General features: G+C 40.3%; 5 protein-coding genes across 7 annotated transcripts in view; 2 read left to right on the forward strand and 3 right to left on the reverse strand.

The window, feature by feature from the left end:
* LOC118405619 (gamma-aminobutyric acid type B receptor subunit 2-like) overlaps nucleotides 1-2,633 on the forward strand; it is a 40,252-nt gene extending 37,619 nt beyond the window's left edge. Inside the window, exons 16-18 of the mRNA XM_035805173.1 lie at nucleotides 1,021-1,150; nucleotides 1,533-1,614; nucleotides 2,051-2,633. Of these exons, the coding sequence (XP_035661066.1) occupies nucleotides 1,021-1,150; nucleotides 1,533-1,614; nucleotides 2,051-2,246 (408 nt within the window). The 3' untranslated portion in view covers nucleotides 2,247-2,633. The remainder of the gene's footprint in view (nucleotides 1-1,020; nucleotides 1,151-1,532; nucleotides 1,615-2,050) is intronic.
* Nucleotides 2,634-3,424: 791 nt separating this feature from the next.
* Nucleotides 3,425-6,861, reverse strand: LOC118405620 (acetylcholinesterase collagenic tail peptide-like). The gene is made up of 10 exons (XM_035805174.1): nucleotides 6,839-6,861; nucleotides 6,599-6,643; nucleotides 6,235-6,273; nucleotides 5,903-5,983; nucleotides 5,495-5,591; nucleotides 5,078-5,181; nucleotides 4,670-4,789; nucleotides 4,118-4,205; nucleotides 3,848-3,950; nucleotides 3,425-3,589 (listed from the first exon to the last, which is right to left on the reverse strand). Exons 3-10 carry the CDS (start codon nucleotides 6,268-6,270, stop codon nucleotides 3,517-3,519), a joined length of 702 nt encoding a protein of 233 aa, XP_035661067.1. The 5' UTR covers nucleotides 6,271-6,273; nucleotides 6,599-6,643; nucleotides 6,839-6,861; the 3' UTR covers nucleotides 3,425-3,516.
* Nucleotides 6,862-7,019: 158 nt separating this feature from the next.
* LOC118405622 (collagen alpha-2(VIII) chain-like) lies at nucleotides 7,020-12,156 on the reverse strand. Of its 3 annotated transcripts, none has more exons than XM_035805176.1 (8): nucleotides 10,681-12,156; nucleotides 10,013-10,107; nucleotides 9,371-9,630; nucleotides 8,855-8,998; nucleotides 8,670-8,705; nucleotides 8,485-8,511; nucleotides 7,697-7,777; nucleotides 7,020-7,103 (listed from the first exon to the last, which is right to left on the reverse strand). In XM_035805176.1, exons 2-8 carry the CDS (start codon nucleotides 10,095-10,097, stop codon nucleotides 7,035-7,037), a joined length of 702 nt encoding a protein of 233 aa, XP_035661069.1. In that variant the 5' UTR covers nucleotides 10,098-10,107; nucleotides 10,681-12,156; the 3' UTR covers nucleotides 7,020-7,034. The 3 variants fall into 3 exon arrangements, with proteins under 3 accessions (XP_035661069.1, XP_035661070.1, XP_035661071.1); XM_035805177.1 differs by having other exon boundaries at nucleotides 10,668-12,156; XM_035805178.1 differs by lacking the exon at nucleotides 8,670-8,705.
* Nucleotides 12,157-12,300: 144 nt separating this feature from the next.
* LOC118405621 (proliferation-associated protein 2G4-like) lies at nucleotides 12,301-23,351 on the reverse strand. The gene is made up of 12 exons (XM_035805175.1): nucleotides 23,188-23,351; nucleotides 22,003-22,131; nucleotides 21,104-21,209; nucleotides 20,165-20,327; nucleotides 17,647-17,710; nucleotides 17,328-17,406; nucleotides 16,374-16,452; nucleotides 15,995-16,076; nucleotides 15,699-15,750; nucleotides 15,112-15,206; nucleotides 14,348-14,529; nucleotides 12,301-13,524 (listed from the first exon to the last, which is right to left on the reverse strand). Exons 1-12 carry the CDS (start codon nucleotides 23,273-23,275, stop codon nucleotides 13,474-13,476), a joined length of 1,170 nt encoding a protein of 389 aa, XP_035661068.1. The 5' UTR covers nucleotides 23,276-23,351; the 3' UTR covers nucleotides 12,301-13,473.
* Nucleotides 23,352-23,862: 511 nt separating this feature from the next.
* The window catches only part of LOC118405562 (DNA-directed RNA polymerase III subunit RPC1-like), a gene marked incomplete in the record, with an annotated part of 40,809 nt that continues 36,957 nt past the window's right edge, over nucleotides 23,863-27,714 (forward strand). The window contains 3 exon segments of the mRNA XM_035805098.1: nucleotides 23,863-24,040; nucleotides 27,088-27,182; nucleotides 27,600-27,714. Coding sequence (XP_035660991.1) covers nucleotides 27,139-27,182; nucleotides 27,600-27,714 — 159 coding nt within the window.

The raw sequence follows: 27,714 nt of genomic DNA on the forward strand, positions 1-27,714 counted from the left end.
ACAATAGATACTTGAGATCGGGCTGTGGTTAGATAACCAGGCTACCACACTGTCTGAGAGTCAGGCAAAACTACCGAGGTCACGGGTAAATTTCTCATCACTCGGTTTCCAGTGATGAAGTCGCGTCGTCACTGGCTTACCAGTGGAAAATATTTATCGTCACTAGTTTTCCAGTGATGAGGAAACTTCAGCTGGTAAACCAGTGACGACAAATATTCAGTTAACTGAAGAAAAAGGAATCATCATTTCAGTTGAGGGGATTTCAAAGTTAGCACTTACAGTTATACTAACGTCGCCTCTGCAAGTCCCCACACTCCCGGACCAAATCTAACAGTAACACGGCTATGGCGACATGTGAAATACGGTGTTTTTGTTGCATATCGAACTCAGCACTGGAACGTTCTACTCTAGTGCTATTAGAACGTGGTCACTGGAAGCCCAGTGCCGAAATAATTTCATCACTCGGTGTCCAGTGCCGAAGAGTCACCCATCACTGGAAAACCCAGTGAGGAACCGGTGACCTCGATGGTTCCGCACTCGGTGTCCAGTGACGAATGACGTTCATTACTGGGCCCCGAGTGACGAGCGGAGTTCATCACTGGGTCCCGAGTGACGAGCGGAGTTCATCACTGGAAACCGAGTGACGAGTCAAGGTTCATCACTGGAATTCCAGTGCCGAGAGAGCTTCATCACTGGAACAAAGCAATTCATCACTGGGAAACCAGTGACGAACTTTCTTCGTCACTGGGCGTCCAGTGATGACGCCATTTTGAACATATTTTCGTCACTGGAAGCCCAGTGAGGAACCCGTGACCCGCGTAGCCTTGCGAGAGTCAGTTTAAGATATTGTCACATTTGCAAAATAAATAGACAAGTATGATTTTCATATAGACACAAGCATTAAGAACCCTGTCTGTAATGACGACCGAATTCTATCGGGCCTCTGTGTACGTGCTTTTTGCAGTCTAGCTCGTAACCGTATACATCTGGCATGAATTTTATCTCCTTTCTTCATCTCAGAAAACCGAACAGCTGGACTCCTTGATGAGACAGCTTCAGGTGGATAGTGACATTGACGTTGACGCAGAAACTACGTGCAGTTACGTCAGAGACACCTGTCAGGAGTCTCCACGGTCACCGTCAATGTCAGGTCAGAGGTCACTTGTGTAACGTCATCCATATGTGCGACTGTCACTATGACAACATAGTTGGAAACTCTCAGTATTTTTGTCACCTTTTCGTTCTTTTTAAAAGCAGCCGTATATCATATCAAAAAATAAAATGACATTATCATATTTCTGCAAATGTTTAAAGAATCAGATGCTTGATATCGAATTCAACAAAATGATTTGATCAAGGTATACCAATTTATTCAAAAGGAAATCAAGCGCGGATTTCTATCAATTTTTGTTATTCCCGTGTGAATATTGCAAAAGCATATTGTCCAAACAGTGTTTCCTACTACAGAATACCTTTAACACGTTGCCAGGCCCAACAGTTGTTTTTAACGTTAATATCTTATTTTTCTGCAGGAGCTCTGCTCATAGTCCCGAAACACAAGCCGACCAGCTCCACCTCTTCCTACTCAGCCGACAGCGCAGACGTTTTTGACATGTAAGAACGTTTTTTCAATCCTTAAAAGTTGATTTTAATATATATCCTAACGTTTTAGTTTAAAAAAACTGTTGATGCAAAAATTATCCTGCAATTCCAAAGCTAGCTGCTAGGGGTCCACAACTACATCACGTCTTCCTTAATTCAGATTAAGGTCCTTAGTTTTGCTGCGGTACCAAAGTCATACACCAGGGGGCCCAAAATTAACTTTGACCTTCGTCTTTTCAACATCTACTAACATTCCAAATATCATCAATACCATCCGGATCCAGACGTTCTTTAATTATACTTACCACAAATATCAGAAACAGACACAGACGTGCAAGTAGACAGACAGATACACCCAAAACATAACTAGTAGTTAAGAAGACATAATACGAAGAATGCTTGGATTTACGTGGTACAAACATTTGTTTGTTTTTAAAACTTGAAACAGGAAAACGTCCTCTACACAGTCAAGTGTGTCGTTCAACTTGCCGCCATCTTTGTCCGGAGGCAACCTCGGGAACGAGACCAACCAGAACATCAAGATGCACCGGAAGTGCAATGGAACGAGAGCGGATTCAGTGGAACAAGAAAAGACAGCTGTGAGGCAAAAGCAAATCCTTATCACCATGGTAACCAACGTATGAAGAGCTCTGCAAAGCTGTTTTTGTCTCAGAGGGATTTTCAATGGTTTGGCTGGATGAACGAACTTAGACTGTTACCGAAATTAAAGGGTGACTGCTCAGAATATCGTGAAATAATGTCACGAAGATGTTTAGCTGAGACATTTAAGATATGCTGAATATTCAGTACGTAATGTCCGTTTATATACAGTGACTTACTGTGCTTCGTTTGTTTGTGAGAGACACTTGTGAGAGTACGCAGTAAGACACGTGCAACATATCAAACAACGTATTTTCTTAATCTATCAGTACATTTTATTTTTTTCATCATATGTAAAATATGATGGATGTCTGATACAAATATATTGCTCTGGTTGTTATCAATAGCACAGAAGTCGTGTAATATTTGTGATTATGTCGTGAGTAAAAAAAACTTATATTATACCTTAGTTTATACATCACATGGTGACAGTTTATACAAGTGCCGTCTTTCCCAAGTAAAGTCTGTATGCTGCTAGCAAAATGAAGATATAGTGCCAGTTGTAAATATTTATAAAGATATCATGTGTTAGACAGTTTTCCCCTCGATATTTGCACCAGAAAACATTGTACAAGTTTGCTGATGTTTCATAGGTGTGTATCCTTTTAGCCGTTTTCGATACTATCTCTATGGCCTTGACATTACATTATAAACATGTAAACTATATTAGAACGTTTTGTACAAAATTCATTTGTGGAAGTGTTGAAGACATGAATCTATCAACTGTTGTTTATAATTGCTGTTCTGTCTCCTTTTTGTAAGACTCAAGTGAAACGTTAGTCCAATAGTTTCCTTTGCCCAGTGAGTTATAAAATGTTCAAAAAGTTAACTTATATAATTACAGGAATTTTCTATCGAATCATATCCCTCGGTCTTCTTCAGCAATCTGACCCAATGACATTAACATATGATTTTGTGACGTCAGCAACGGGTCAAAGTTTGTCAGAAGTTGGTATCGACCCCGGTCTAAGTTGAGAGAATGTCTGTGTGGCCTGATGTAGACGGTATCGTTTATTTTTCTCGCAGCTAGAGTCGAAAATTCCAATAAGTCAATTCTTTTAACCAGAGAACAGCTTATTCCTCCTTATTTAGTTTACCTACTAAGATGGAATTTAACGTTTTTATGCCTTTGGCATCTCTCAATCGAATGATTTCTCATCTCTTGGATATAAACCCATGCAGTGTACAAAAGCACCATTTATCATCCATTGGATGACACGTACATGTATACGCCTTTTGTCTGACGAATGAAAATTATCCTCTCGGATAAAAACAGTTGCTTGAGTCGATTTTGCACCGACCGTTGCACAGTAGAATACCCAGGGACCTGTAAAATTAAGAACATCATTGGATTTTCAGAGCACAACAGTCCTAACGTTCAATAAAGAGAGCAATTTTGAAACCAAACATCCGCCAATAGGAAATGGCATCTGTTAACTAGTGACGCTTCCTGTAGAAATAGATAAAGGGTGGTTAGTATGCTAGATAATGTCTCATTCGTAACAATTCCTCAGCATGAGAGTAACAAATAAACATAACAGTCGCAAGTGACTGTAAAATAAATGCAAAAAGACTTAGTAATTACCCGGGTAGGTAGGACTCGCACGTCAGCCCACCGAAGTCTTCCATGTCACACTCCTCTATCGCCGCCTGGCGGTTCCCGTCTCCACAAAATGACCGCTTACAACCTGGCGACGGGCGGACATATTTCAGATCTCACAAAAACATACAGGGTGAGGCAAGAAAAAGAGAGAGGCAAAGAAAGACACAGAGAGAGATGGACACAAAGGCAAGACAAAAATGACACATCAAAAGCAAAACTTTGTTCCGTCTGGCTGAAGTAAACATGTCTGACCGATGCAGCTGTCTGTGCTGATTTGGTTGCCGTCGTCACATTCTTCTCCCGCCTCATCATCCACGATGCCGTCTCCACAGTAGGACGTCTGGGGGGAAATCACAAAAAGCCGATCAACAGCGACCTCAAGCGGATCCCTACTGTAGGGTAGATGGCTTTTCAGTACTAGAGACAGGCGTTGTTAGAAATCACAAATCACACAGATGTTGGGCCATTCACGCTCAGAAGATGAAAACAGGAAACTATATATACTTAACTATTTTATACCGAACTATATACTTAACGAATATATTACGTGCCCATTTATCACTTCCAATCATTGTACAACGTACATGACAAGCATCACTTCCTCCCAGCCCACAGGGCCAACTTTGGACCCGGGCCAAACGAACTCTCCATCCTACCAGTCTCCGATTACGCCATTTTACGCCTCCCTTCCTGTCACTCTACCACACTGAAATAACTACGGACATTAGCACTACAGACAAACACTGAACTTAAAAAGCAATGGCTCTGTTCTCACGGAGGTATACCTAATGTATGCATACGCACCCGCACGGGGCGCCACTGCACATCATCACGTAGATAAAGCCGTTTGATGTCTCCTCTGTAGACAATCATCCCCTCCTGGGAGATTCTGTTCATCTCTTTTTCATCAGCAACCCACTGAATCTAAACATTAAAAAAAACGGACAAAGTCTGTTATCATAATCAAGATTATTGAATTCTAATTACAAGATATAGCAAGATAGATACACCTATATGACAATATGGGACATTTGGCTAGTCTAATGTGTAGGAATTTTCATACTTTGAAACTTTAAATCAGAATTTTTTTTTAGAAAAGATTCAAATATACAGGCATTTTCGTTATCGCTTTTACCTAGGAAAACATGATTTAAATTAAATACCACTAACAACATTCATTGTTGAATGATACATGTACAAAACATAACATACACTCATCATGGAAGTGGAAGGATTCTGCAGTCCGTTGATACAGTTACACTGCCCGGGTGGTCCTTGAGGTCCTCGCGTACCCTTGTCGCCTTTTTTGCCTCCAGCTTTCAAAAAATAGAACATATACACGAATAAATTATCCTCAGTTTGAAGCCACACGACAACCGTAAGTTGAATGTCCTCAAGCCATGGGTCATTGATACAAATGATGAGATCAACCCCATGTCCGCACCCCCAATCCGTCAAAATGTAAAATAGGAACATTAAGATGCTAATATTATACGGACATGCCGCCAGTCTCTCATTGTGATCGACAACTAGGATACCAGAGCATCTACTAGTACCTAATACTGTTCCTTTTCCTGTGCAAACATTTTTTTTCTGAACAAAGACATCGTATAAAACTCTAACCCGTACCCGGTCCAGCCACTCCGTTAGACCCCGGTTTTCCGGGCACCCCCGCCGGCCCTGGAGTCCCCCTGGGACCCACAGGTCCAGGAAACCCGCGATCTCCCTGCAAGAGATTTGGAAAACTTGCTCTATATTTCTCAAGGTAATTAAAGAAATCTTTTACAAATTCAACTGTCATAAACGGTATATGCAGGTGCCTTCTCGAACAATACCATATGTATAGAGACAAAAGGAAGGGAGAAAGAAATCTGATTGGCGCTTGCCATTTCTTTTGCTATGGGTGTCAGATGTACCGTATTATCAAAAACTTCATAGAAGCAAAAATGGAGCATTTGAGTGAGCAATGCATCTATACCGTAGTATTTGAGTAGTATAGTTGGTACTGCGATGTGTATATAGAGATCTAGACCTTACCTTTTTTCCCCTTCTACCAGACACGCCAGGTATTCCCGGCTGTCCCGGACCACCAGGAGGCCCTGCTAGTCCTCTGTCTCCCTGTGGGAGTTTCGTTAGAAATATATCATTAACACCGGACACAGTATACATTGTCACAAAAAATTACCTCAGAATTACCAATTATGACAGAAACTTATCTACCAAAACGAAAATTCATAATCAAGGCGTAAAGGAATCAAATGCACAACTTATAGATAAGTATAGCAATAAACATATTATTATAGTGTCAAAGCTTACACTTGATAATAATAGTACAGACAAATATTGATGACTGCATGCCTGCGATTTACCTTTTCACCGCCAGAGGGACCGGGAAAACCTAACATTCCCTTGTAATTGGTTAAAAGAAGGAGAATGATAAAAGACAAGATATTAAATATTAGATAACAAAGGACAGCAGATCAAATGCAACAGACTTATAAAATACATTAGTCAGTTGTGGAGAAAAGGTAAATTCATTAATGTAATTCCAGAAATGTACAAAAGAACATCCCAAGTCATTGGTATCATGCTAAATCGTTAATAGTTATATTCTAGTTGAAAATCTCAAATTCAAATCAGCTGAGAGTGGCATCGTTATATGTAGATGCTGTAGGAACTAAGTTTTAAATTAAGAATATAGAAAGAGAACAGACAAATCTGAGTTTTACATACCCTTGCTCCCTTTTCACCTGGCGATCCAGGGACCCCAGGATCACCCTAAACCCGGAATGTTTAACAAGTGTTTTGAGTATTAAGTGATAAATATTACCAATACAAGCAATAACTAGTAATTAATTGGCTGATTTATCTATCACGTGAGAAAGCAATCATAGTTTTTACTTTTGTTTGTTGTTGAACATACATCTGAGTTGAATACGATGTTACTTTAGTGCAAGGTTTCCCATACGTTACCTTGTCTCCCTTTTTCCCGTAAGTACCCTGCAATAGAAAACGCAACAATAAAGCCAGATTCGTTATGGATAAGTAGGTTTCAAAAGCAACTATAAATTAGCACATAACGTTTTTCACATGCATAATAATTCTATTGGAACTGTTATATTTGTTAACAACTGCATATCATTATATTCATTTGTAAGAAAGGTCGGTGTCACACCTTATCTCCTTTTGGTCCTATTACACCAGGTAATCCTCTCTCTCCTTTTTGCCCCCTTTCTCCCTACAGGTATTCAAATGATACATTTGTTAAAGAACAATCAAGTGAACACAAAGTTCCTGTTGTCAACTTCATGCGTCATCTTAATATAATTCCGCACTTAACTTGCAAACTGAATCTGAATCATTGGGACAGTCATGTTAACAGATATCTTCAACCATGCAGATTCTGGTCATCCACTGAGCAAGCCAATCATCGCTATTTTCCTAATATTGTTTTGTTTATTTTTTGGCTATCTGAAAGTAAAGAACTACAAATTGTAGATACAACTATGAGGACCTTTGCCCAGGTACAGAATGCATCAACACCGTAGCAATTCCTGATATACAGATGATCTGTTGGGAATATAAAGTCAATCAACATCAGATTCTTAACTTGATTTCATTCAGTCCATGTCTTAAACAAACCTTCACAGTCAATGCAATGGGATGAATATTTTCACAAAGATCAGACCCCCTTGATGAGAATTCTTCGATATTCATGCCAGCATTGCTTACAATGGAAAATTCAAACTCTTTTTGGAGGATGCAATATTCAGTATAAAGAGATACGTGACGTAAGAAATCCTCAGCGGTACGTAGTCCCACCATCCTTACCCGCGTTCCCTCCGGACCGGGATCACCCTTGTCACCCTTCCGACCTGGTAGGCCGAAAGGCCCTCGCAGACCCCGGGAGCCCTTGTAGCACGGTCAGGAACAGTGATGTAACAGATCTAGACATGTCTGACTTTCTAGTGTAACCACACAAACGCATCTGTGACCCCACATCACCATGCCACCAGATGTCAGACCAAGGCTTCTCGAAAGAGTAGGCAGGCTACGAGGTCTGTTCAAGTTATCAAGGAAGTGTTTTGGTCCCATGCAACCATTTTATAAAACGCGGTTACCTGCATGTACCGTTTCACATGAGGATATACGACCAAGTGGATATTGGTAAATGTAAACTCATCACCAATAGCACCATGCCACCAGATGTCAGAGCAGGGCTTCTAGAACGAGTAGGCAGACTACAAGATGTCTCTTGTTAAAGTTATCGAGCAACTCCTTGCATTTTGTTCTATTTTGACCGTATAATGGATCGAAGTCACCTGCAAGCACTGTTTCGGCAGAGGAAACACGACCAAGCTGATACCGGTGTTTAAAAACGCATCCTGTGCATATCCAAGAGTATGCAAATCACCCACAAACGTTGAGAGGCAATACAGGCGTCGTCCAGGAGATCGTCTCTTTTTGTCGTCGAAACTTTATCACGCACATTACAGACTCGATGCCACTACAGGTACAACAGGCAAGCAAATACGCAAACTATAAAGCCACCTTATAGAAGACATTTATGTACATTTGCCCAAGGTGCAAGTTCATGCGCAGCTAAAACGTGAACACACCTTATTACCGGGAGGCCCAACTTTACCCTGTATCGAGGAAGGATATCACATAAACTGTACGCTAAAACACGTTTTATTTCATGAATCAAAGACTATGCAGTTTTAGCAAAATAGAACAGAACAATGGTGACAATGATTTGAAGGGTAAAAAACAGGTAAAATTTTCGAACACAACGTTGACCAACCGTTGGTCCACGAAGACCAGGCGATCCGGGTTCTCCCTATAAACATAAATCCATTGTAAAACTGTCATGATAAAAAATTGACACATAAAGAGGTTATTCTTTTTTATCAATAAGCCACCATTTCTTCTGACTCAAAAAGATTGTTCTCAAGAATATCCTCTTGAATTAAAAGTGAAGTAACAAACCTTTATCCCTCCTGATGATCCAGATCCTCCTGATCCAGATCCAGGATCTCCCTTAGGGCCAGGGTAGCCCGGTGGACCAGGTGGCCCGGGGGTCCCCGGTGGACCAGGGGACGACGGACACGTGACTTCACAGGTACCGTCGGGCTATATGAGATAAAGACAGCAAGGTATTATGGGATGTTTCCCCCATGTGATGTCATGACTGTCTGCCATGTTGAACGGTTAAACTTAGAAGTTGACAGGTAAATTTGAAGTTGTACATGTAACAACAACATACGGGGAAATATATCATACCCATGCCATATTTATAAAGCCCACCAACATTCTATTATGCGGCCACGGGGCGGGAGACGATACCGACTTCCATCTATGGAGACTAGTGATCCAAATCTTGCAATTCAATCATTGTGTTTGACACTACTGAGTTCCTTTATAAGGAATGTGCATCTGTTGGATTTGAGCTTTTGTATGTAACAGATTGACAAATGGCTGCAATTGCTTGCAAAATCGGACCACCTTTGGTTTAAAAACGCCGGTAACAGTTGTCGGCGTTGAGGTCGGTGTGACTTCGTGCTCTCCGTCGGGTTCCACCGGAATTTCCGGCCTTGGCCCGACTTCTCCCGACGGCCTCAGCCTCTTCAGGACAGACGTAGGCGGTGGAGGAGGGGGTATGGGAGGTGGAGGGAAGGGCCCCAGGCTGAAGTCAGGCATTTTCAAGAGCGAACTCGGTTCGAAGGACGAGTCCATTAATATTTGGAACAGCAGATCGTCAATTTCTGTAGGAAATGGAAATGAGACACTTTTTTTAAGTCCTTCAACACAACTAAAAACATACAACTCATGCATTGCATATGTTTACTTAAGTAGCATTGATTTTCAAATGAACGGCTAATGTGTTAATAATTTTGCCAATAATTTGTCAATTTCTACAAGATTTTGAAAATAGAAAAGCCTTAGAAAGTGACATAACGTTTTTAAGTCCGTCAATATATCTGTCAGGACGTAAACTTTTACATAGTTCCATTCATATTTTTTTCAATATCATTTGCTTTATTGACATTGCATGAAAGTTGATAAGTTTTCCTAGCAATTTGCTAGAATTATTCTATAGATTATGAAAATTAAAGTTCAGTTATTCGCATCTCATTTTTTACTTACCCCCAGAGAAGCCGGCCTCTGACAATACCGAATATTCGGCTGACAATATCATAAACACAACAACAAAGTAGGTGGTCCAGATCATTGTTGCTTTTCTGTAATAAAAATAATAAAATAAATTAAGAAATATCCGAATTTACCACACTATACACATTGAAAAAAGAAAATTTTTTCGTAAATTATTTCCCAAAAATTTGGTTTCTTTGAATTATGAAGCTAAGCTTATAAAAAAGATATACGAAGTAATTCTAAATATGATTAGAGTAATTTACAACCAAAACATAGGCAGCCAACCATAAACAAATAGCATATCCATCATTGAAGACCACATCAACACGCAAAGATGCAGCAAGTCTACGAAGCCGAGGTACAACTACATGCATATACATGTAATTTTCTTTGCTGTATATAATTTGATAACGCAAGCAGGGCTACAAACTTAACCACATTCTGACAACTGAAAAATGATATAGGTTATCATAACACTGAGTCTAGTTCTCTTCAATGGTGTGCCAACATGCGATGAACTAAAAACAATCGTCGCCAAGACCTATTTTGAGCATACGAGTAAATCTCTTGGCTCTACGAACATATATAACGTTACGTAGATGTCACTGTTTATCTGCTGGCCAAATGCACAGAATATTACACTTACATAGCATCTATACCTTCTCAAAGACCGGACGAAAGCTGCAAACGATAAAGACTTGGACTAGGAAAATGGCCTCCGCGTTTGACACCGTATGTTGTACCTCTAGTAGCGTAGTTCTTTCAAAATATCAGCGGCAGGAGGGGCGTTCGGCGGCGCCCGATCTGAAGTAGACAAACAAGCTCGCAGAGAACTCTGCGCTTGTCGCGGGACCGCCAAATGCCGCGGATAGCTACAGTTATTTGCAGAAGAGCGATCAAGGCTTACTGGGGTCGGAGCAATGCTAAAAACACTGGCGGGGTATTTGTGTCTACCATTAAGATAGATCACCCGTCATATGGGCGGGAAGGCAGATTTATAATGTCAAGTGTGACGTGTGGCGTTGACAGGAGAAAACCCCTTTAATACCCACTCCTCACTTGGGGCTGCGACCACCCTGTAATCAAAAATTTGACAGATCGCTCCCAACGAAATTTATAGATGAAGAACAAATCTTTTAAAATTCTGTGCGTTTTGTTGTCTTAAATATCAAATTTCTGTATTGTTCACAATATTCTATTCTTAAAATCATCAATGGTCACACAAGTATAATTCACTGTGCTGTCGCGCTCAGGACAGAAAATTCATTCGAAGTGGCTTTTTTTGCGTTCTCTACATTGGTATAACTATCTATTACAGGGACAATGAATTCATTAGGTGTAAACGTTTACTATTTACAAGGACGTCTCATATAACGTCCTTGCTATTTAGCTGTATTATATTGGAGTGCGTGCAGCATTGAAAATTGAAGTCAAACAGATGTACACATTTAGCAATGAAGTTGAGAATGCCCGCCAAGTCTTCAAATGATATCCCAAAATACCCAATGCAGACATCCGTGCCAGATATCAGTGCTTATATGTGACGTCATAGCCGCCATGCTGGTTGGTTGAACCTGTCAGATCTGCACAGCAAAAGCTGCATGTGACGTTTTGGTCACGTGAGTGCAACCAACCAATAGTACCTCACATTCTACTGGAACAGAGGCTTTTACCTTCTAATCACGTGTAGGTGATGACAATTAATTATCTCTGATCAAAAGAAATGTTTGCAGTTACATGTACCTACTTTATATCACTTCAAGTAAAAATAGTGACCATCACAATGGTGGAATGACCAAGTGAGTAGCTAGTGTGTCAAGTAGGTTGAGAGTTCAATCCCTGGCAGTCAAACCAACAACTATAAAAATTGTACATGCTGTATTCTTTCTTAGAACCCAGCATTTGGAAAAGAGTCTAACGTAGTTGAACACACACTAGCGGTGACCTACGCAGCTGCTGTAGTGATTAGCACAAAGCTGTGTGGCCTAAGGGCTACAGAAATGGAGATGGACACAGCCCTTTGCACCATCTAGGGCATGGAGTTTTAACTTGTTAATGTTCTACAAATCTTTGAGTAAAGTATATCCCCTACCCTGTAAATATCCCAACTATCTACGATTTATAATTTTATAAAAAATTAATAAAGCATACATGTATCTGTCTATGATAAAGATACTATCAGGCATGTTTGTCTATAATAAAGATGCAAAGGCTCAAGTAAATTCTACAATCCTACACTAGGAAAAGAAGCTACATCATTTACACAATATACAATGGGATCTAGAATGGAAATATTTTTATTAAGTTTCCATATCTTCTTGTATTGTTGGACTGCGAACAAAACAGCCATTGCAACAAACATGGCCATAGGTTACAAAAACCCTAAATTCTATTCTATGTCCTTCATTTGACCAATCACACGTACCCATTCCCCAGACATCCTTCCAACTGTACATCCTAGATGGTGTAATGCTATTGGTTATTGAACAACAGTAACCGGATCTGATTGGTTAATATTAGTGTGGAAGATGATGTGATTGGCCAGCTATGTAGAGACACTGCATTACATGATTGGCAGGAATATCAAGACCCAAACATTTGGTGAAATTGTCTTGGGAAAAAATTTGCTGTTCAATGATACCTGCTTCTTGAAACATCATACTTAAACTTTTCACTCAAATTGAATACCTAGGAATAGAATAATATGTTTTACACAAGAAAAAAAAGAAAGCTCTTATACAAAACACAATCAATAAGATGCTATTCCATCTTCTGTAAGTTCTTTCAAAAAGAACACAATTAAAAAGCAAATATAATATGTGCTCTATTCCAACAACAAGACACTACTTTATAATGTGTCTCTTTTTTTCAATCGATGTTCATCATATTTCTTTCGGAACACAGCCACACACAAGCAAAAATTCGAATCACAGGATTCAAGAAAATACTCAATAGCAATTACAGAAAATAACAGCATTCATACAACTTATGCTATCATATAAGCATTTCATATCTAAAGGTGTGAGTAGTGTAGATTCAAGGTGCGTGTTGACTTGTCATAAAGTGATGTAACATATTGATTACATAGAAAAATCTTGCATATGTTTCTATTCAAGTGTGCAAATAACTGCTCTGATATCTGGGTTTAAATAACAGCCAAATTCAGAAATTTGTTTTTACAAACTTTTGAGAAGAAGCAACTACTACCAAAAACTGAAAATGGGCTTTTGGATTTCCAGCCGTCATTAATGCAAAGACAGACCAAACTTCTTTTTTTTTTATATTTTCAATTAGAAATATAGGGGGGGAAAAGTCATGTTTGTTGCAATGGTACCAAAACTGGTAAATTTGTCCACTTCTGATGGTAGCTATGAAGACCCATCAAGTATTTGTTGTTTTGTATTAAGTTTTCTGTAGGCAGAAGGAAGTGAGGGAAGTTTTAAGTTTGGGAATCACGGCTGCGTGGTGGCTTCCTGTACTTGACCTTCCGCTTGCTTTGATGCCTACAGTAGGAAGAAAGAAGAATTAGACAAACTTTCATCACAGAAATATCACTAAAATGACTACACAACACATAACATATCACATATTCCATTAAACATTTCTGACCAAAGGCTAGAACAGAAAGATATGAAGAAGACAATGTACATGTATAAAACATATGATCGGAAATCAACATTTACTAACTGGCAATAGACATCTTGTGTACACCTTTTCTTCAGGCTACCGTCAGAGACAAACCGTAGTTAAGAGCAATACTAATAATATTTTACTATACTTATCACGTACACATGTACTTAAGTTATAAAACTATTAGCAATCTTTCTTAAAACATACGAGAGCAATTTTTAGAACAATTGAAAAGACAATGAATTAGGAAGTACACCCCAAAAAGACATTATACAACCTAGTTTAAAAGACATGCATGGATTTGTAATGTATCAAAAACTTCCAGAACAAAACAGGACATTTTCGTGTCCCTTTCACTACTCTATAACATTTGCAACTCTTCTATTCAGTGTACGATCAGTTGCGATTTAGTATATCATTGAAACAACCATGGCAAGTTAATCTGCATGGGTAACAACTAACATTGGCAACAAAAGAGGACTTATGAGAGTCTACTTCTTGTACTGGAACAAAGACTTCCTGTTTATAAATGAATGAATTTAAGAACTTTATTGTACATTTATTCTCAAACAAGCTAAGTAGAGGTCATAGTAAAATGGCACAATTTGATATAAGAAAAGTGGAATCTTTCTACATCTACAAAGGCTACATCATACTAGTATGTACAGGTTCAACTTCTCCTAAAAAAGACTTTACCTTCTTTTTCTTCTTCTTGGCTGCCTTCCTGTTGGCGGAGGAACTGAGAACAGCCTTGATCTTCTCGTCTGTGACCTGGTGCTCCGACTTGATCATGTCAGGATCGAAGGGTCCCTCCGTCAGGCGGATGTTCCCGTTTGGCATCAGGAGCACTGTGAACTTGAACTGGGCAACAAATTCTCCTGCAGAAAAAAAAAATTCAGTTAGATCAGTGTGCTAGCCAACCTGAAATTGTTTTTCGTCCCCTGGATGTCGAATGGAAATCCTGTCGAAGGTGGGACGACCTAGGGGGTCCGGGTGCATGCTCCACTGGGAAAATTGTGAAATGTAGACCGTCTGAAAAGCAGTTTATTCTATCCTGAGGGGAAAACTTTGCTGGTAGACTCAGCTTGATTCAATTAATAACATTACATGCCAATTTTTGTCTGTCATAGTGGACGGAATGGGCAAAATTTTTGTCCGTCCCCAGCAGCAAAATTCCATCAAAGGATGTAAGAAGTTAGATTGAAACTGTGAGGAGCTTACAATAGTTTGGGCTATATAGCAAGGGTCTGGAGCGGGTGCCATTTGGCGCTAAGTCAGGTGACCTCAATATGACTGTTGCAAGGGTCTGAGCGAGCTGCCATTCTGCACTAACACAGGTGACCTCAATACAACAGCAATTGCCCAAGGTGCAGCAATAGCATTGTAGGTTTTGAACCACTCATGTCATCAATGTTATGCCTCTTGGTAAGAAATGGAAACAGGAAGGAAATTCTACTGACCCTCTCTCTCATACAGCACCGGGAATGGAGTAAGCAGCTCATGATTGACACATTCCACCACGCCCATTCTCGCCTTCTTCTCATCATCCATCAACCTATGAAAAAATACAAGGATCATTGTAAAAGTCATAGTCTCAGCAGGGCTCGAAATACTGGGTGCATGTGCACCCAGGTGCACCCAAAATTGGAGCTGTGCACCCAATTATTTTCTGTGGGTGCACAGGGTGCACCCAAATATTTTCTTACGTTTAAGTATGTAAAGATATCAAAGTATACTATACTAAGCATACATCTGATTTTTTTACATCATATTCTTGACATCTAAGTGTTAGAAAGATAATGAAAATGTCTGTCATTGTACTTGTTTAAGAATTTGATAGCTTTTAACTAAGTTTTATTATTAGGTTATTACTTAGATTTAAGTGGTGCACCCAAAAATTTTTTGGTGCACCCAATTTCTTACGCTGGGTGCACCAGTGCACCTAATCCCAAAAATGAATTTCGGGCCCTGCTCAGGATTTTTTTTATCTTAGGAGTTTACTTGTCAAGTTTTTGTTTAAGAAGTATTTCATCTTCTGTTGTCTTACCTGAGCGTAAAAGGCATGGTGGCAAATCGGTTGGCTACATCACTGAAGAATGCTGTAGTGGGAAGAAAGATTTCATCAGTGCAAAGGACAAAGAAATGAGGTCATCGTACACATAGAGCATTTTATGAATGGCACAAGTTTACATGGAAGTGACATTGCTGCTAAGGTCACTATGGTGAGGCTTTATTCCTTTTAAAGTGTGCGATGGGTTCCTTACAAATCTAAGATCAATACTTCATGTTATACATATATATATACATACATCCGGTTTATGATCTAATATAAGATTATTGTACCTCTGGATGCCTTCATCTTGAGTTGGTACACCCTGTCCATCTGTCTCTTGAACACCGTTGTTCTCGTCTCTTGTTCACGGCCCTGGAACATCAGATGGAACAAAACATCAGCACATTTATTTTCTATTACGTTTCAAGGTTGACGACTAAACTACATCTAGCCTGCAAACGTATGTGCCACAATACAGAGTACACAGTACACAAACAACCTATGACTCACAGTTTCTAAATCTTAAGAATTCTTTGGTCTTAAAACACAAATATATAGTCTGAAGGAGGTAGTGATGAACAAATAAAACCTTATGTTACTGATATCTACTTTGATGTCTTTCCAGCAAAATTCAACAATACACACAGAGAATGTAAGAGCAGGTTTTACCTTTCCCTCCCCAGAGGAGACAAGAATGTCGACAGCATACACTTCATGCACCTCGAACTCACACTTGTCATGTTCCTTCCTGTAAAGAAAGAAAACACATATACGATCATACACTTGTATTGTGTACAGACTACTGTTTAGGCCTTTGGGTGGGACCGCATGGCACGATCGGGAGCGCGTTGGTCTCAGGCCCGAGAGGTCCGGGGTTCAAATCCGCTTGCCGTGTCACCGATCTTGTGCCCTTGGGAAAGGCACTTTACACGACTTTCCTCACCTAACTCAGGTGTAAATGAGTACATAGCTGCGGCTAGTGGCAGTGACAGGCCTTTGTGGTGGTGACAGGCCATAGGGGCATGTTCGGGCATGACGCACCCGCCATGACACATGAGTCAGGGGTAGGAGGAACCCCTTGCATCCTTGGTCGGAAGTCCTCCTAGGAGACGGAAACTCCAAACAACAAACCTGCATCTGCTGGGGCTGTCTTACACGTTGCATACAGTTGCCCCTGTAGGACTAGTGCGCCAGTGGAAGAGAGGGTGGAGAAGGACGTGCACACCCCTCCTTCACCTTAAAAACCCACGTGCAGGCCAGGCAGACGGGTCGCCTTAAACCCGTCAGCCTACCATTGTCTTCCAAGACAGACGGATGCCAACAACTGTTTAGGCCTTTGAACCGTGCTCTACGGCAACGTCTTGCAAAGCTGAACTACTGATTGGCCTTCAAAGTCTAAATGACATTTGGCAGCACTATGCCCAGTATTCTTTCCATCATATGATTTTTGGGGACTGGCTGACTATTCATGTCAATGAGCCCATTGAGGATGAAAACTTGACTACGCTAAAATCTGTACTCTTGCAATTTTGAGATTCTGCAGCCTTCTGCATTAGTATGAATGGCACTTCAATTAAAGATTCAGTTAAGCTTGTCGTCTGTGTGACAGTGGCTTTCTCTTACCTCTGGTTCTCGTTGGGGTTCTGGATAACAGACTTGTCTCCGTCAATCACATTCTGTTTCAGTTGGTGAGACAACATGCCTGTAGGAAAAATACAACATTTTACAGTATTAACTCTTCCATTGTGAATCACTTATAATAACAGTACAACAGAATCCATTGTGTCTATACAGAGCTGTGTGCCAACACAGAAAGTTCAAGTTAGAGCAACAATTTAGAGTACGACAGATGTACAAGACCCTTTTGATCTAGGTAACCTACAGTATAGTTTAAGACTGGTTATGTTTAAAAAAAAAAAAATCTAGTGATACTTCAGCTTACCTTCAATAGGCTGACATTCATATGATTCGGCAATCTTCTGTATGACGTCAGTGATGTCATAGTTCTGCATAAAAAACAAGGCAAGGTTGGAATGAAATCTATTTTCTTCCTTTCTTTCCCTCTACTTTAAGACTGCTTTGTCTTAGTTGTCTTCCTCAACACTTCTTAAGACTTTCTGAACTTTGGAGAGCAAAATAAATATTGACTCATTTCTTTCAGAAAGGGGAAGCTACACTCAGTATCCATTTTCCAAAAGTCTAACGTTTCTATGAATTAAAGGTGAAAATCCCAATAAGGTACCAACTGTTCAATTTACAAGTGATTTGAAAGTTGCACTCCATGCTTTCTTGGTGTCAGAGCCAGAATTACACCTGTATCTGTATCTGTATCTATATAACCGGTATAACCGCCGTTCGGCGTAACACACCAGCTTTGCAGGCACGCGGCAGCAGCTGGTTATATTACACCGAACGACTCGTTACCCCTAACTTTTGCACATCTATCTGCAAGCGTTCTTTATAACTACCAAGAGAAGATGCCCCTACTGTACTTGGTGATAACAAATTCCACTCTACGATAGTTCTGGGAAAGTACGAATTTTTGAACACATCAATCCTAGGTTGGTAACTCTGGTATTTGAAGGCATGACTGTTTCTTGTTCTTTTTTGAGCTGGTATTAGATACTTATCCGTTGGTACGTCCACCAGTTTATTGGTCATTTTGTACATCATGGAAAGTCTGGACATTTTCCTTCTGTCTTCAAGTGACATCCACTGCAAATCTGTTTTCATTTTGGTAACACTAGAATCCCTGTTATAGTTGTTTGTGCAGAATCGGGCAGCTTGGTTCTGTACCCTTTCAAGTTTATCTTTGTCTTTCTTTGTATACGGGTCCCATACTGTAGCGGCATATTCAAGGTTAGGTCTTACTAGTGACGTGTATACAAGTGATTTTACCCTGCAGTGTTCTCACCAGGATTTTTTCACAGCGTCGGGCAGGGGTTCGGGGGCCGCCGAAGGCCCCCGGCGGGGTCCAGGGGCAGAGCCCCGCTGGGGGGCCCCAGGGGGGCGAAGCCCCCCGGAAGCTCTTGCATTTTCGGCTATTCAGAAGGCTTATTGTATCAGTTTTTAGGGGCATATCTACGATAATTGTAGCAGTTTGACGTAACGATACTTTGAGTCAAAGCATCAAAGACAACTAAAAACTCATAAACAACAAACTTTACTCAGCTCAACAGTACTCATAAGTATTGTCCGGTTTGCCACCAACTTTTTCTAGATAAACAACTTTGACAGTCTCTGTTTCCATCGTATTTTTTTTCATCGTAAACAGAACAAAACACGCAGAAACATGTGCTCGGCACGGGGAATCCCCGGCCGACTTTCAAGTTCGCGATCGGCGGACGAATAATGCGTTCACATAAGAGGTGTCGGACGTAAAAACAACAAGAATACCTTTGCTTCCTTTTGATATGAGTTTTGGGCCCGCAAAATCTCCAAAACGGCAGAAATTTTCGGGGTAAAATACGGTAAAATTTGCTCTAAAAATGGCGGTCGTTGCTGTTGTTTATCCTAAACCAATGAGATCGCTAGCTTCCCCTGACGTCACAGAGACGCATCAGATCTCGCGAGAATTTTTTGCGAGAATTTACGATGTTTTCGCCGCCATTACCGCTAGCTGCCTGCATGCACGCACGATGTTTTCGTCATTTCTCAACGCAAATTTCTCGATCTTTGGAAGGTTTTAGATGATTTACAAGTATACTGCAACATAAAAGGGAATGTATACAAGTGCTATTTTTGTGCAAGTCCAAGAAGCGTTTCTTGCCGTTCCGATTTTAACCGGACTTGAACCGAAACTTTTTACAAGTTTTGTGCCGGTTCTCTGTTTACAGTACAGAACGCACGCCGCGCAAGGGGCGGTCCTGGGTGGGGGCTGCGAGATAGCGGTACGCGGGGTGCTATAAAACACCTCCCTTCGAGCTGAAACTTCCTGAAACAGCGGAGGCGCGTGCTTGGCACGTGCTTTCGCATTTTTACTACGGTATTTTTCCAGTTTTCCCCCATTTTTTTGCCGCTACGCTGGGTGAAAATACAGCGTAGCGGGCTTTTTACAGCGTCATTTTTCCAGCCCACAGCGTATCGGCCCGCTATGCTGAAAAGGCCTGGTGAGAACACTGCCCTGGTTGGGCATGCCCACAAGTTGCGTTTGATTACTCCCTATGTCTGTTTAGCCTTGGTCGTTATTTTGTTAACATGGACACCCCACTTCAGCCCAGTTGTTAATATAACACCAAGGTATGGGTGGGTTTTTTGTGGTTTCTAATGTCTGACCACAAAACTGGTAAGGGGACACATTTGGTGTTCGTTTGTTTGTTATGTGCATGATATGGCACTTATCAGGGTTGAACTGCATAAGCCATTTCCTTTGCCATTCTTCCAGGGTGTTCAGATCTTTCTGAAGAACTTGTGAATCATTTTGTGTGGATACCTCTATTATATATAACAGAGACACCTACCTCATTTCCTGGTTTGACCATCCTCAGTGCGGCCTCCGCAGCTAGATACGCCGCCTGGATCACGTCAGCTTTGCGTCCAGTCACAGGCTTGTCCTTGGACGCGCCAACAACCAGAGTGTGTGCTACACCGGCGATGAAGCCATCTATGTGCACCCCAAGATCTCTGTAAAAATAAAACAACGATCATATCCAGTTGCTTGAGTAACTGCTTTTTGGCGTATCTTATTACCTGGATGTCTAATCTTCGTTGACAAAACAACTATCATTCTACTGTACTGTAAGATGCATATTTTCTTTGATACATGTACATTTACATCAAAGTCAACGGAACAAACACAGTCAGTTTGTTGTTAACTTTGAGAAAGCTAATGATAAAAGAAAGCACAGTAGAAACTTTGTTATTGTTTCTTCTACAGAAAATACCATATTAACCAGAATTTCTCAAAAACATGACAGGACAAAGTCAATGAGTGCAAGGAAAGTTTCATAAGGCTGCTTTACTTTTAATTCTTTGATTCCTATACAGTTTTGAGACTGCAAATCAGGGGTCTAGCCAGCGTCCGTTTTTCCGTCAATTGACGGAAATTTGCTGCGTCTGACGGAAAATTTTAAAACCAATCCGTCAACCTTGACGGACAAAAATCCTTGGTGGAAGCTACAGGCGTCCACGGCCGTAAAAGCCACTCACTGTTTGTTTAGCTATTGTTATGATTGTTGACAATGTGTGTCGGTGTCCTTTCGCATACGATAATCTCATTAAAACCCGTTTTTCAAGGTCTCAGTTCAGTCCTTCTAATTAATTTTCGCGGTTTTCGCGACGATTGTAATTGGCTGACGGAAAAAAATTTCGAGCTGGCTAAAGCCCTGCTGCAAATGTACATGCATAAACCTTCTCTATGTTACAAATCTACATCAATGCAAAGTCTTTAAATATCTCACATCTTGACCATATCCCCATCCTTCAGTGTGTAGTCTGGGTCGCTCCTCAGTGGTGAGAAGTGGCAGATACAGTTGTTGGTAGAGATGCAGGTGGGAAAGGCAATACCTGCAGGATAACACAGGATCCAAAGGGAGGATTAGTACAAGATGTGTGCAATATTAAGGGCAGGGATAAACAAGTCCACTAGCCCTATTGTCCAGGGCAAGTGAAAGTGCTGTTCGGGCAAGTGCATGTCCTACCCCACTTGTCCGATCGGGCAAGTAAGATTTTTCCATTGATTTTAGTGCAATTTTGATATACTTGTTACTTTTTACAGTCATGACATCAAGCAATTGTCTACAGAGAATTCCATTGCTGGAAGTGAAAATGCATATAGTAGTAACGGTGACATTTGAATTTTGGGCAAGTGAAAAATTGGTTCGGGCAAGTACATTTTTTATGTGCTTGCCCGATAGGACAAGTGGATTTTAGAAAACTTGTTCAACCCTGCTTACCTAACATTCTTATGACTTGCGCCAAATAGCAGTTACTCAAGCAACTGGACATGATTTTGGAAATGGTCAGAAGTTTCAGACAACCATCCAGTGTTTTCTGTCAGTGACATTGGAGCGACCGTGTTGGAGAGAGTTGAAGAACAGGCCTATCCTAAATATGAATTTAGCAAAAAAGGGAGGGAGACAAATTTCTTAGGACTTGTAGCATACATTTGGTATCTAAACATGGAGATCAGGGATGGCAGACTTCACCCACAAACTGTTTGCATCACAACTATGTGTATCCAAAGTACTCTAGAACCCAGCACTGGGAGGGGCTACAAGTACATAAAATGAGTAGATATAACTGATTCAGTAATAAGAATGTTTTCCACCTCATAAAAAAACTAATTTAGGAAACACACCTTTCTTCATGTCCTTGTCCTTCTTGAAGACCTTGCCAGTTTCTTCAAGGATTAGTGTGTCTCCTGCCTCGCAAAGATCTCTCACAGAGGCACCTGTCACACACTGGGCCACCAGCTTCCTCAGAATACCTGGTAAAAACATTCAAGAACTTCAGCTTGCAACTTTAAGTTTAAACATATGTTGAGGAGCAAACTAACACAGAATCAGCTAATACATGATATAACTGAGATGGTTGAATGGTACATTCACAGTATGGAAAAATACTATCAAATTGTGACAAAAATTGTAAACCACATTATTACCGCCAGTTTGTCCCCTGTTGAATTTGAAACATGTTCGAGCCATCTCCTTGAACTTGAGACCCCTTTTTACTTCCCTTCCAAAAGACGGTACACCTTGAACCAGTTAGGATCATACCAAAATTGAACCAGGGTCTCTCAAAGTCTTCACTAACTTCATGTTCTTTGTAGAACCAGGGGTTTTGTGTGAAGTCACTACCAATTGAGCTACAGGGACATTCTATTTATCATCTACATCTCAGTTTTCTCAATTCTTTCATGTCTTATCTGTTCTAACTATCACTTTACAGAAAATTAGCAGCCAATATGGAATGAAATTCTAGTAAACTACAGTACACCATGTATTTGACTAGCCGTATCAAATTTCTTTTCACTGAATGACTGATTTCTACATGTGCGTATCAACCATGTGGTCAGGAAAAAGGAGCTTTTGCATAATTTAGTATGGGCCAACTGAAGTCAACCTGTCAAGTTGTAAACGTGCGGATAACAAATTATGAATAACTCAGCACTTAATTGTTTCTGCCATATTGCACAAATTACAACAAATCATTTGAAATTCTGGCGGCATGCATCAAAATTTCTAGCAAAATTATATACCATTTTCCCACTAAAACGTTCCAACACAACTTGTTAACATTCAAATGCCTAGTCTGATAGTATCACCGGAATGTATCTACTACGAGTAGTGTTTAAAGTAATGCAAGTTTGATTTTTAAAGATTTCAGAAATTTTTGAATGAAAGAAAGGGGGAAGGTGGCATGGTCGCACATGGCGGTATATTCCTCTTCCCACATGGATGCGATTTTCTCATAGACAAACGATCCCTGGACTTCAAAATCTCTCTCAGATTGTTCCCAAGTGTGTGAGGAAATGTGAACTTACCGTTGGCCATGTCGCCAGCCATTTTGTACTTGGTGACGACGATATCTTTGGCCACAGTCTGTTCCTCATCGCTGCTGTCGTCCGCCATCTTGGAGGGTCCGGGAAAATCTCCTGCCCAACATGCACCGCGCGGAAATTTGGCGGGAAATTGGAGCGGGAATCCAGGCTAAGGTTTCTTGAAATTAAAACTCGTTTTTATTAGCCACTTTCGCCTCTTAAATAAAAGGTTTTGATAATTTTTATACTTCCGGATAAAAAGCGAAAGAAGAAAAGGCCTTGCCACCTCACTCCAACCCAAAAATTTAACCATAAAAATCTTGAATGGTGTAAACTTTGCTGAAACTGTCTTTGGTAGAACTTCTTCAGAACATGAAGTGGATAAATTTTTGGTATCATTCATCTAAAGCGGCTATTGATAGGGAAGGGATGTTCATTTTCTGTTTGCAAAATTTTGGATCAGTAATTTCAACTATGACTCCTGACCTTTAACCTAGCAAAGTAAAAGATGACACCAGAAGGTAAAAGCACACAATACTGCACATTACTTCATCCGCTTAAAATGAAAGTCAAGCCTTATATATGAAATAATCTTTATCGTTATAATTTTTTTATAATACAATAAATATCCATCAATTACCAAATGTACTCTATTACGCCTCTATCTCTTTACAAATGTACAAGCGTACTGTTTGCGTTTTGTTGTTGTCAAATCGGTTCAAAGTTGAAATGCAGAAATTTCTCTTTTCAGATTTCTGACGATGAAAGCATTGAAAAACATCACAAACTGCATGTGATAGTATCAGAAAAGCCACAACCTTTGCCTGGTGACAAGTGTAAGCTCTGCAACATAAAGGTATGTTAAGTTTATCTCAGTATGTGAGTTACGTGAAAGAAACGTGCAGCGTTAGTATGGGGGAGGGGGGCAGCCACGTTTGCTGCAACGCCTCCAACTTGCATCAGCCAATTTATAACGGTTACATTATACAAAACACGTGTGTAAAAAAAGTAAACCTTGACATTGCATGTACAGGGCGGTTTTGTTCACATAGTATTCTTGTTGTTGTTGTTGTTGTTGTCCTCGTTTAACGTCTATTATTTCGCTAGACGTGGCCTCTTGGTGCAGAGTAACACATGGTTCCGAGATTGCTATGAAATGCCTTCAACTTGTATCGTCAGAGAAATTTATGCAAACTTGATATATATAACGGTTATGTATGTACTTGTATGCATGCATGCTTGGAAGCCTGGTGCCATCCCACAGACCTGACATAAGGTTCCGGTTCAGAGTTTTTTTTAGGATTTGGGGCCGATTTGACTGTCTCTGAGAAAAGCACTAATGCTTCTCAAAACATCGTTTTTCGGATAATTCAATGTTTCCGATGGAAAAGGGTGTGTTGTCGCTGACCGACAGACTCATTTGACATTTTCTGTAGAAATGTTATTTTTGGTAAAAACCATCAAAAATATATGCTTTTCATCCAAAAATTGCTAATTTGGGGCCATTTTTTACAGGCCGCTACACGGAAAAAATGAATTTTCCTGGGATAATGACTGATATGGCAATGAAGGTCAAGACTTCTTCTGTATACTGAGTAAAAAGGAAAAAAAGTTATCCAATACGTTTTCCGCAAGCTGTGATGGCACTAAAACACCCAAAACGCACATAGAATGCATGATCTGGGTAATCTGGCCTGTAAAACTGAAAAGTATAAAGATCCTTCCTACCTTCAACTGTTCACTTGTGGAATGAACTGCCTACGAATGCTAAAGCCGTCCTCTCAATCTACACTTTCAAAAAAGAGCTGGACTCACTATTTAACAAGCCGACAAAATAATCCCATTTCTCTTACGGCCAAGGTCGTTCCGCAGTTCATCTTACAAGGCTTCGTCTAAATTTCAGTCAGTTAAACTACCATCTATTTCAACACCATTGTATTGATTATCCTACATGTAAATGCGGCTATCATTGTGAAACAACTGAACATTATCTACTACACTGCACACTCTATACCACTCCAGCCAAAGAAGTTCTTTGTTATCGGCTGTCTCCAATATTATAGTAGACCTAGAGCACCTCAACGACACCTCTTTATGCACTTTACTGTTATCAGGATCAACATCTCTCTCACATCAACAGAACTGTAACATCTTTGATCTTGTCATTACTTATATCCATTGTGCAGGCAGGTTCTCCTAATTGATTAAGCACCAACTTGTCTCGTTTAAATTTACTTTTCTGTTATCCATTTTGTACTTATGTATGTAATGTGTTTTACCGTTCTTGTTTTATGCGTATGTTTCTTGAGTAGAAGGCTTAATATAAGCAATTTGTTGCTTTCTGCCTCATACTCTCAAAATATATGTGAATAAAATTTTAAAAAATCAGGCGACGAAACGCTTTACCGCTATCGCGCGCACTAATACCAGGAAGTGTTCGCCGCACCATCAAATCTCCGACACCATAAAACGCTACGAACAACAAGCATTTGGAGAAGTATAAAATATTATAGACTTCTAAAGCGATAGCCGAAAAATCTAGAGCCAAAACTATGGAGACAACCTCTGATTTGCGTCTTATTCTTAGGGACTATTTAGATATCTGGACACTTGAAATTCCGAACCGGAACCATAAGGGGGTCTGCATGAACCTTTCCTTAGGTTGTAGCAGGGCTCTAGCCAGCGTCCGTTTTCCCGTCAATTGACGGAAATTCGCTGCGTGTGACGGAAAATTTTTTAAGCCAATCCGTCAACCTTGATGGACAAAAATTCTTGTTGGAAGCTACAGGCGGCTTGGGGACGCTGTCTACGGCCGAAAAGCCACACACTGTTTGTCTTGCTATTGTTATGATTGTTGACGTAGCGTGTGGGCGCCCTTTCGCATACGATAATCTCATTAAAACCCGTTTTTCAAGGTCTCAGTTCCATCTTTCTAACTTAATTTTCGCGGTTTTCGCGACAATGGGAATTGGCTGACGGAAAAAAATTTCGAGCTGGCTAAAGCCCTGGGTTGTAGGCAGCCGCAGCCCATTTTGATTTTCCATAATTCGAAGCCGTCTGATTCACGCAAATTCGTAGCGAGACAACCAAATTTTGTGTCATCTTATCACTGTCTGCAATGTCAGTGTCACACTTAGTAAAAGGCTTGTACTAGGGACCCTTTCATACAGACCCTCACAAGTGTTTAACTGGCCCCAGTATTGGCAGCATTTTTTGACAGCCAACAGGGATAAACAAGTCCACTAGCCCTATTGTCCAGGGCAAGTGAAAGTGCTGTTCGGGCAAGTGCATGTCCTACCCCACTTGCCCGATCGGGCAAGTAAGATTTTTCCATTGATTTCAGTGCAATTTTGATATACATATGTACTTGTTACTTTTTACAGTCATGACATCAAGCAATTGTCTACAGAGAATTCCATTGCTGGGAGTGAAAATGCATAAACCTAGTAACAGTGACATTTGAATTTTGGGCAAGTGAAAAATTGGTTCGGGCAAGTACATTTTTTATGTGCTTGCCCGATAGGACAAGTGGATTTTAGAAAACTTGTTCAAGCCTGGCCAATCTTCTGATTAACTGAATCCCACCGAACCATTATTGCTGTCTATATGTCTAGTCAGTTGATGGCCACATGTGCTTAGTTCCTTTCTCCCACCCTGTTCAAGTTTTCCAAGTGCATTTATTATTAACTAGACCAGGGAACTCTTATTATAGTTGCAGATCGAAGGGGATCCAGGATTGCTTACGATGGCCTAACTAGGCAAAATGCATCGGATCATACATGACTGTGCCAGCAATTACACTCTAATATAGGAAGAATTTCAAGCTAACAGAAATACTATGTTATAGAAATAATTTCCAATTTAGGTACTGATGAAGAGCTATTTAAAAAAATGAATTTTCAGGTGCATTCTGCTGAATTTCTAGCAGTAGTTTGAAACTGACAAGCAACCACCATGGTGAAGGAACAGTTCCGAGAGGCAGATTTGGCGAGGAGAATGTAAGTTTTATAATTCTATAAACTGTATTAATGCTGCATCCTTGAAATTTCTTTTTAATCATAACTAACAGGAAAAGAAAAGGTTTTGCTCTCAGCAACCAGAACACTGAGCTGTTACGTACTGAAATTGCTGTGGTAACCATGTATATACCAATGTATATGTACAGCATCTCAACATTGTAGTATCAAGATCTGTGTGGTAGACATGTGTCTTTGTTTTCTCATCCTAACTATCTGAAAATATTAAATTTGAACTTAAGATACTAATCGTAACTCCAATATAACTCCCATGATACTTAAGTGTCTTATTCTAATACAGTGGTAACCCTGAAAAAATGATAATATCATTAACAATTGTTAAGTTATTGACTTCAAATTCAGTTCAAAGTTGTTTCTTTGTTTTTTTTGTGAACACAGAAGCCATGTTTGTTTCGGGATGATGTCAGACGAGGAGATGCGACAACAGTCCCACATCCATGTGGTCAGTAAGAACCTGTATAACCAGGACAGCAGGCAGGTGCCTGTACCTTAT

Source organism: Branchiostoma floridae, chromosome 18 (assembly GCF_000003815.2).
Source record: "Branchiostoma floridae strain S238N-H82 chromosome 18, Bfl_VNyyK, whole genome shotgun sequence".
Classification (NCBI taxonomy): Eukaryota; Metazoa; Chordata; class Leptocardii; order Amphioxiformes; family Branchiostomatidae; genus Branchiostoma; species Branchiostoma floridae.